The 10,077-nt window shown below is 43.3% G+C and overlaps 1 protein-coding gene across 2 annotated transcripts in view; it reads left to right on the top strand.

The window, feature by feature from the left end:
• SMARCD2 (SWI/SNF related, matrix associated, actin dependent regulator of chromatin, subfamily d, member 2) overlaps positions 1 to 10,077 on the top strand; it is a 36,301-nt gene continuing 26,224 nt past the window's right edge. For both annotated transcript variants that reach the window (XM_035136178.2, XM_035136177.2), the window contains exon 1: positions 1 to 261. In XM_035136178.2, the coding sequence (XP_034992069.1) occupies positions 85 to 261 (177 nt within the window). In that variant the 5' untranslated portion in view covers positions 1 to 84. The remainder of the gene's footprint in view (positions 262 to 10,077) is intronic.

Raw genomic sequence — 10,077 nt, 5'->3', positions numbered from 1 at the left:
GCAGCTTCCCTTTTTTCTGTGGGGCGCGCTCGGAGTGCCTGACGGCCGTTGCCTCCTCTGCCGACTTCCTCACTTCGGCTCCCCATGGCCGGCCGCGGGGGGTTTCCTCTCACGCCGCCGCCGCCACAGCCCGGGGGCCCCCCTCCGATTGCTTCGGCGGCGCTGTCCGCCCTTCCTCCGCCGGCTCCGGGGCTTTTGCGGGGACCTAGCCCGGCCGGGGCCACCCCGTACCGGGCCATGGGGCATGCGCCTCCGTTCCAGGTAAAGCTGGGGTGGCGGGGCACGTGCTCGCGCGTGTGTGTTGTGTGTGTGTGTTGTTGCGGGTCGCTCTCGAAAGTGCCACGGAAGGAGCGCGAGGTAGAGGAGCAAGCACGTGGGGACGTCGGGGTTTCGAGACACGTGAAGGGATCGTGGCAGTTTGTGTGTGTGAGGGGGGAGGAAGCAATGCAGGTGTGAGGATACACGTGGAATAGCTAACTCCCTGGAAGGGAGACGTTGCTGTTCCAGGAGTCAGACATCGGGGTGGGGGTGGGGGGCTTGCGGCGAGGAACGTGTGAATGGCTGGGCATGACTGAGATCGGGGTGGGGAGCAAGTAAGAAAGAGTTTTTATCTAAAAGGCCTCCTGGCAGAAGCGAGTTTAGGAGCTGTGCGTGCGGCTACATGGAGAGGGGCTGGACTATTTGGCAGGGACGTCCCAGTGTTGGGATGGTTGCTGAGTCCGAGAAGTTGGAGCAATATCAGATAGCGTCTGCTGAGACGGGAAGGCATTTGGGGGTTGTGGGAGAGAAGCAACTGTGAAACTTCCGGCTGGAATCTGAACATTTTCTTTTTCTTTCCTTCTTCTTTTAAACCCAACATGTTTTGGTCAGGTCTAAATTGCCTTGTTTAATGTACTTTTAATGTGTGGTGTGCTTTTAATTTGATATATTCTAGCCAGTTAGTTTATGATGGCTTAAGTAGTTCATTTTAAAGTGTTACCTACCCTCAAACTCTCATAATGGTGCTTAAAATCTAAACATATTGGAGGGGGGATGGGTCATTGAAGGAAACTGAAGTCTTAGGTTGTGCGAACTGGACACTCAAAAGTGGGTGCCTCTGAATGGAGGTGGGAAAAGTTTGCGATGCAAACTGAGGGCTTCTCAATGAAATCCTGTGTATGACTCTGTTGGGTGGGTGGGATTTAGATTTCCAGCCTGTGAAAGTCTTGTAATGGTTTTGTGCAGCTGGAGGCTTGGATTGTGTGGAGATGTAGAAAGCGTACAATCAAAATGCTGGTTTTTGTTCTCTAAGCACCAGGTGTCACAACTAGCTATGAAGGCAGAGCTTGTATCTGTTGATTGAGTTTATCAGAACTTGATGTAAAGAGCCATATGGGCTTTCTTAAGCAGGTAAGCAGAAGAGCTTATTTATTACATTTATATCACACCCTTTTCTCCAAAAAGTACATGGTCCACACACCCCTCCATAATCTCCATAACAACCCTGTGAGGTAGGTTAAACAAGAGTCAGTGACTCGCCCAAGGTCACCCAGTGAGCTTCAAGACTGAGTGGGATTTGAACCCTGGTCTCGCAAGTCCTAGTCTGATGCTCTAACCACTACACCACACTGACTTCCTAGAGTATTTCTGCAGCTATATAAATTAAGTAGGTAAATAAATAAGGGAAAGCAAAATGTCACTTAGAGGAAGATCTGAAATGTTTTCCTTGAAGCTTGAATTTGTACTTTTTGGCTTGTGGCTCGGTCTGGAGCAGAATTCCCAGTTGCATTCTGCCTTCCCCACCACCCAACCTTTGATTATAAAAGTCTTTGTATATTAGAAGAGTTGTATTCTCAGCAGTTCTTGAAGTAAGGAGATAGTATTACAATCTTAGGTGGCAGACTGGGGAGCGGGGGAGGGAACAAGGATACGCAGCAATAATGACAAAGGCGGAGGGACTTCTGGAGGTTAAAAATATTTTGTTGGTTTAGAGAAGCACACTATGGGTACATCTTCAAGACTGACAGATGTATATCAGTTGTCCCTTAATGGAGCTTAAAGCACTCTCCTGTGCTTCCAAATGGGATGAAAAGAGTGCCAAGAGGGATTTTGTCCCATGCTTTAAAAGCATACTGCAAGCATAAAAGTAGGGATTTTAGTACATCAAGCCTGTACAATTTCTAAACCACTAATCTAAATGCAGCCCACCAGCCGTGCATAGCAGCCCTCCAGAGATTTGCCAGAGCACCTTGTCCTATTCCCTGCTTTCAACTGCAAGAACTGGTGTGGTGTAGTGAATACCTGCCTGGCTATAGTACGTAGGGGGGGGGTGCATTCAGCTTGGTGGGCCATCAGTTGTGTAGGCCTGTAATATGTGTTAGTTGTTGTTAATACAGAACCAGGAAATGGTAGTAGTACTGTAGTAGTAGTTGTTTAGTCGTGTCCGACTCTTCGTGACCCTATGGACCAGAGCACGCCAGGCACTCCTGTCTTCCACTGCCTCCCGCAGTTTGGTCAGACTCATGTTCGTAGCTTCAAGAACACTGTCCAACCATCTCGTCCTCTGTCGTCCCCTTCTCCTTGTGCCCTCTGTCTTTCCCAACATCAGGGTCTTTTCCAGGGAGTCTTCTCTTATGAGGTGGCCAAAGTATTGGAGCCTCAGCTTCAGGATCTATCCTTCCAATGAGCAGTCAGGGCTGATTTCCTTAAGAATGGATAGTTTTGATCTTCTTGCAGTCCATGGGACTCTCAAGAGTCTCATCCAGCACGATAATTCAAAAGCATCAATTCTTTGGCGATCAGCCTACTTTATGGTCCAGTTCTCACTTCCATACATCACTACTGGGAAAACCATAGCTTTAATGAAATTGTAGTTACTGCAGATTAATTTGCCCCAAATACAAAAGTATGGTTCGGGGTGCTCCTTTTATTTTTGATGCTTTCCTTTTGGAATTGTGTTAGTTGATTCCATTTTTCAAAAGGCCAGAAAAGACGCCTGAAATCACCCAAGGGCATCAAAATAGCAGCAAATAAAGTAGAAAAACACCATATGGTTCTCTATACAATGTTTTTACATTACAAATGTGTTGAATTAAACACTTTTTTAAAAGGGGAAATTTCTTTACAAATCCTTTCAGTGCTCGTGGCTAAAATATTTCTTCCTGAGATAAGTCAGTAGGACCTGTTCAAAAACCACCTAAAAAGGTAAAGACTTGTCATTCAGACAGTCACAGTTTTTGAGGTCGTTTTGATCTTGCTGCCTTATTTTTTTGGGGGGGGGGGAATCTGGCTATGATACTAAAAAGAAAATACTGTCTTGTCTTCTATATCAGCAGTGTGTGTATGTTTCACACACAACCACGTAAGTGCTTCACAGAGCAATCCTATGCATGTTTAGACAGAATTAAGTCTTACTGATTTTGTCGGGACTTGCTACCTAGAAGGTATGCACGGGATTGCAGCCTTAGTTTGACAGAGTCAGTGTGGGCCACGGTCAGTTGGGCTTGGATTAAACGACCCTGATTTCAGTATTTGCTTCTTACATTAATCCTTTGTGCGGTCTTGGGCAACACACACACACACACACACACACTGAGCCTTAGTTCCTCTTCTGCAAAATATAAATTGTAGGAGAGAGCAAAATACAGTCGGTACATAATTTAGCAAATTAAGGATGCAATATAAATTTGTAGTAGGCCAACTATTATTTGCTCCATTTTGTTTGAATTATTTTCCTATACTGTACTGTAATTACTAGTGGTATTAATAACAAAAGATCTTGTGTCACTTTAAAAAACCAACACATTTGTTGTGGTGTAAGGCTAAAAGCTTTCACGTACCACTGTCTATTTCATAAGATGCATGAAATGCAGTCCTAAAGTGGCAAGCATATCTACCCATTGTTGGCATGGGAGTGAAGTCGATGGAATAAAATGCAAAAATAGCAGTGACAGTTACCTAAATGCAAAATAATTGTAGTGACCAATTAACTAGACAGTGTTTGTGATAACACAGTCATCCACATTTATTAGCTAATTAACATATACAGTGTGTTTCTTTTTTTAAAAAAAAAAACCAACCTCAATCTTGAGTCAAGTCCCAGGTGGCAGGATTGAATTGCCTGATAACTCATAATTCAGCAGTTTCACACTAAACCTTGTTCAAGGATAGCCACCTTAAGGTCAGTTAAAGAGTATTCTGATAGGTTGAAATGTTCTCTAACTGGTTTGTGGATATTGCCATTTCTGATGTTGGATTTGTTTCCCTTTATTTTGTTGAATAGAGATTGAACTGTTAGTCTTATGTAGAATGCAAAAGAGCATCTATTCAGACTTACTTGCAACATGCAGATTTGCATTGAGACTGCAATGATAATCACCCAGTGAAATAATAATTTAAAAAAAAGATTAATGAAGTTGGACTGGTACCCAGGAATATGACAACCTAAGGCACCTACTTACCAGCAACACCAGGCCACAGACACAATCACAGGGTCCAGACTCTTCAGCAAACATGCTGTCAGGGGATTGTTGCGGCTACTCCCGAGTAAATACACTCCAGTCCGTTCTGTCTTTAAGGGTTTTATTGTGCATACTATTTACAGTGCAGAGATAGCAGAAAACATGACCTCCTAGTCACTCGCAGAATCCGGCAATTGCGCCCGTCTGCTTCGGGGCCAGCATAATAGCTTGGGCACTCCAAAACACTGCCCTCTCACCCTACGTTTGGGCGCTCGCCTCAATTTGGGCGCCAGAAGCGGCTGCGCTCCCTCCTCCAGCTGTGCGCTAGTGTGGTGCAGGGGCTCTGATACATCACTGAGCCTTCCTTCCTCCACTAGTTGGCTTGGGCAGTGCAGGGGCTCTAAAACCGCACTGAGCCTTCCCTGCATTCCGCTTCCCTCCTCATTCCCCCCGCCTGACCCGCTGCTACCGCTCTCGCTGGGCGAAGTGCTGGTCAGGATGACGGGGGAGGCTCCCTGTAGGGAGTCCCCCTGACACATGCCAATTGTCCTCATACCTTCCCAGGAAACACTGTTATAGGGCCTAATAATAATCCATAATGTAATGGGTTCATTCATTTGTCCAGCTTCTGATGTGATATATGGCACCAGCTTTTTCAAGTAATGCTCCTCTGAATGTTTATTGCAGTCAACACATTTTGGAGTGGAATGTCCTTCTTCAGGAGCAAACTTAGACTGTTTGAAGCAACTTACACAAATATTGCCACCTATCTGGCACCAAAGGAACGATTTCCTATGGTGCCAGATAGGCACCAATATCTTTGTGTAAGCTGCTTCTGAATGTCTAAGCTTGCTCCTCAAGAAGGAAGTTCCACTCCAAAATGTGTTGACTTAAGGCAGCTTACAGATAAAAATAAGAACTGCTAAAACCATAGAAGAAGCAATGATTAAAAAACAATTAGAATAGAATCTAGAATCTAATGGATAGAATCTAAAACTATATACAGTCATACCTCGGTTTACAACCGCCTCGGTTTACAACCACCTCGTTTTACAAACACCGCGGACCCATCTGGAACGGATTAATTCACTTTCCATTACTTTCAATGGGAAAGTTCGCCTCAGGTTAAGTATGCGTCAGTTTAAGTACAGACTTCCAGAACCAATTGCACTCATACTTTGGGTTAAGTACGCTTCAGGTTGAGTACTCCGTGGACCCGTCTGGAACGGATTAATCCACTTTCATTACTTTCAATGGGAAAGTTCGCTTCAGGTTAAGTACGCTTCAGTTTAAGTACTCCGTGGACCGTCTGGAACGGATTAATCCACTTTCCATTACTTTCAGTGGGAAAGTTCGCTTCAGGTTAAGTACGCTTCAGGTTAAGCACAGACTTCCGGAACCAACTGTGGTTGTAAACTGAGGTACCACTGTACCCTACATATATAAAATATATTAAAACCATAATCTATTAAAACCAAAAGTAATAGTAATAGTGCCTAAAAGTCTGCTGGGCACTTCTGCAAAGATAAACAGGTATTTGTTCGAAGCAACTTTCATACAAAAGAAAGAAGGAATTGCAGAAATATGCACACAGTATCCCAGTTCATGCATAATGGTAAGCCATTGTCAGAAATAAGCCATGAGTTACTATGGACAAGCAGTGCAGGTGCTTGCTGCTCTGTTGTTCCTGCTTTGCTCTGCCCTGTCTGCCTCCCACAGTGTTTGACCTAGTGTTATGTGTGAACCGACACTCATGGTTGTTGTTTTTTCAAACAACCCACAAGTGGAAGCCAAAGTTTGTTCATGACTCACCACCACTCATGGTTTGTTACTCCTGAACAAACCATAAGTGCCCAGTTCACCTAATGCCAGGTGAAGCCTCGTGGGTTGGGTCTGTCAGAATGGGATTGGTTGAGTTTACATGCTCAATCTTTGGGTTAGAAACTTTTGTCCTTAATAACTTGGTTTTGGAAAAATCCTTGGTACATGAGGATGTTTGTGCGCTTCTAACATTCCTATGATGTGGGGACTAACAGACAACAAAAGTGGATCATCTGAGCCCTTATGGTTGAAAAGATAATTATATTTCAAGGCTGGAAAGATACTCACCACCCATTACTCAGTGGTGTGAAGATCTTACTGCCCTTTCTGCCTTTGAGCATATATTGTTCCCATTTATATATCATATCAATTGTCTATATTAATATATTGCATTTAGGAATGGTGGATTGTTATTGTGGCATTGTGTGTTTTCTTTCTGTTATTACTTTTTAAAAAAGAAAGAAAAAAGAGCAGCAACTGCCAGCAGACTACTCCTTATGGTAAGCCATAGTTTATTTCTGACCATGGGATGGGGTTGTGTGCTTTTGAGGCCAGTTATATGCTCCAAACTCTACAAGCTGCTTTCACTTATTGTTGTTTTTCTTAAAAGAGAGAAACACTTTAAACCATGAAGCAATTTAAATTGTGTAACTTATTGTTTTAATTTTAAAATAATACAGTGTAGATGAAAAAGTATAAAGTGTTTTGATGGAGGAAGAATGACATGGAACGAAAAAGATAGAATAAGAGTTCTGGGGACTTAAAAGTAGCGTTGGATGAAAGCATTATGGAATTAAAAAGATAACGAGTTGCTGAACTTGTGCAGAGCTTGTATAGCAAGATTATTACCTGAGAACACTGAAGGTAAGAACCACGGGGTGATATCCAGCCAAATCATACTTGGAGCAGACCCACTGAAATCAGTGGACTTATGTAATTTCCATACCATTTATGTAAATGGTTCTGTGCTGAGTATTGACTTGGTTGGATATTGCTAATTAGGAACAGCCTTCAAAATGGGTAATCAGGGAAACGACCTGCATTTTCAAAAAGCTCACAACATTTATGTGTGAGTGTTGAGTGGGCCATTTGAGTCTCCAGATGTCCTCTTGTTGATAGGAATGATGAAAGGTCCATAATGACATACTGGCATATATATATGTGCAATATAGATATATTAGACACCTAGGAATGACAATCCTTCTCTGGAGTTGTCTGCATAGCTGCCAAGTTATCCCTTTTTTTAAGGGATTTTCCCTTATGCTGAATAGGCTTCCTCGCGAGAAAAGGGAAAACTTGGCAGCTATGGTTGTCTGCCTCCTTAAAATAAACCATTTTGTGTTGGGGTTCTATTCCTCCCCACTCCCACCATATATAAGCCCATTCTGCCCCACTCTTCCAGGTCCTAAAGGACCCATGCATCGGCAGTCGCACATCAATTGGACGCAGGCGAAATGGTCACCACCTTTATAGGCAAGTAAGAATAGCTCCCCACACCCCACAAACCCTCAAAACCACATTGTTTTAAGCCTTTATTCGTTTGTAAAAATTGCAGTGCAGTTCCCTTTCTATGTTATTTATTTCATTCAGAACTTTCTGACTACCAGAGATCTTGGGTCCTCCCCCAAGATCACCTGAATCAACACTGGTTGCTGTTAGCTTAACTCCAAGCAAAATCCTATATATGTCCCAATAACTTTCTTTTGAGAGTGTTGAATGAATTTAAGATTTGGATTTAACTTTTCCTCAAAAAACCATTTTTCTGCATTATGATGCTGCAGTTAGCATTTAGGCTTAGATGGCACTTTTTGTAGTACGCTGTGTGCTCTCCTGATTTTAGGCTTGCATCCCATCTTTGTGCACTGTGAATTATTGTGCAGGGGTACTGGGGTAAGGGAATGGCCTGCTGATCCTTTCCAGCCCTATTTTTTGTAATTGGAACTGGCTTCTCAGCAGTCCCTTCATGCACTTGCTGCTGTGAAAGTATTAGCAAAGAACAGCAGACAGGCAGCCCTAGTGGTTAGAATTTGAGGATATTGGCTTAGTGGTTGCATCAATTTCAGACAATGGGAGGTACACACTTTGTGAATATTGGGTGCATCCCATGTGAGGAGTGCTAGCTTTGCTTTTCAGATGAAGACTGTTTCAAAAGTCTGGTGTGGATTTTTAGCAGTGAGAGAAACTGTGCCTTCAAGTCCCTGCACTTCCTTTGGAGGTGGTAATACTTCTGTAACAAGGAAGCCGGAAGCAGAAGCAGCCAAGTACAGCAGTTTCAGCAAGTATCAGCCTGATGAACCTGCTATGTTGTGCTCTGCAAGCCTGTTAATAGAGGGATGGAGCGGGAAATAAATTTACTATGTGGGATAGGGAAGATGAATTTGATACCATACACAAGTGTCTAGTGGGCTAACTTTTTAATGTCAAGTATTTTATCACTCGCTTTTCTCTTCTTTCCTTGGTCTTCCTGCTGTGACTTTGAATTGCATTAAACCTGTGAAAACTGTTAATGGCAACTGAATGCTGACTCACCCGTGTTGCTACTTAGCGCAAGTAAATGCACAGGGTGGCAATTAGATCAGATGGCAATTATCAGATGGCGAGCAGAATCTCTGGCTGTGGTTTTGTGTCGGAGAAGGACTGAGACTTACCTACCATGGGACTGGCATGTTATTGCTGTGTAGGTGCACCTTCTGAAGAAACTTCAGCATAAACCACTTTGTGTGATGTTTGTGTTCAGTGTCTTTCACACTTTCTAACAACTTGCAGATGAAAACAAGAGTTGTCTTGTGTACTAAACTCTGTAAACTCTGTGTTCTTGTAAACTCTGTGTTCTTCCATCAATGATTACATGTTCCAGAGACTAGAGGGAGAAGGGAGCTGAAACCTTAAGGACACTAGAATTTTTTCATGGGCTTCTTCAACATCATTCCCAACGACAAAAACAGCGCTGTATGAGAGACGGGTACAGAAAATAGAGATTGTCATCAGTAATCAGGGGCAGCAGTTTTCTTTCTGTGCCTTTTAAATCCTATCTCTTCCCACTTTCCTCTGACCAGTGTTTCAATACTGTAGTTCCTCAGTAGCTGTGCTGTCATATCAGATGCTGTGCTTGAGATGGTATTTGTGTGTGTCTGTGTAGTTTTACACAGAGAGGAGTGGACGAGTGACTTACGGTAACCTGCAGCCCTATGATTCTGTGGCCAGGAAGGACCACATTCTAAGCCAAGGAAATGGTCCTAAGCATTTGCTGTAATTAGAAACGTGTATAAGAAAGTAGCAGCTCTTTTAAAACTGCAGGTGGTTGTCTTAATTCCTTGGGGGAGATGTGGTGGCAATTGAGACCTGCACCTGTCTGAACTGAGTGTTCCTCTTGGGGGTAAGAAAAAAACAGGCTGCAGCTGAACACGTAACTAAGACCGTTGTTCCCCAGTGGATGTTTGTGGTTTTGAACAATAACAAGCAGACAAATATATAAATTGCCTATGTACATATAATAGCACATATAAGCTACCTAGGCAGCTGTGCAGAATAATTTCAAGTCCATAGAATTATAGGAGATCATCAGATTCATCTTCCACAGAACAAGGCAAATCATCCACACATACCTTGCTATGTGTCAACTCTCACATTCCATATTACAATTTGAAAACAAATACATTGTAAATGGTTCAAGCAAGCGAGCCACACATTGCTGGGAAAGGTACATATACACTGGCACATCCTTTCTCTTACTGTTTCCAGGATTTCATTTGACCTGAGGAGGTTCCCCCTCCCCCAAGTTGTAGCAATTGGTGCCATAGCTGCATAGTTTGCCACA

The sequence above is a fragment of the Zootoca vivipara genome, chromosome 13 (genome assembly GCF_963506605.1).
Source record: "Zootoca vivipara chromosome 13, rZooViv1.1, whole genome shotgun sequence".
Lineage (NCBI taxonomy): Eukaryota > Metazoa > Chordata > Lepidosauria > Squamata > Lacertidae > Zootoca > Zootoca vivipara.
Note: the sequence above shows the minus strand (reverse complement) of the source record. Positions and strands in the feature narration are given on the sequence as shown.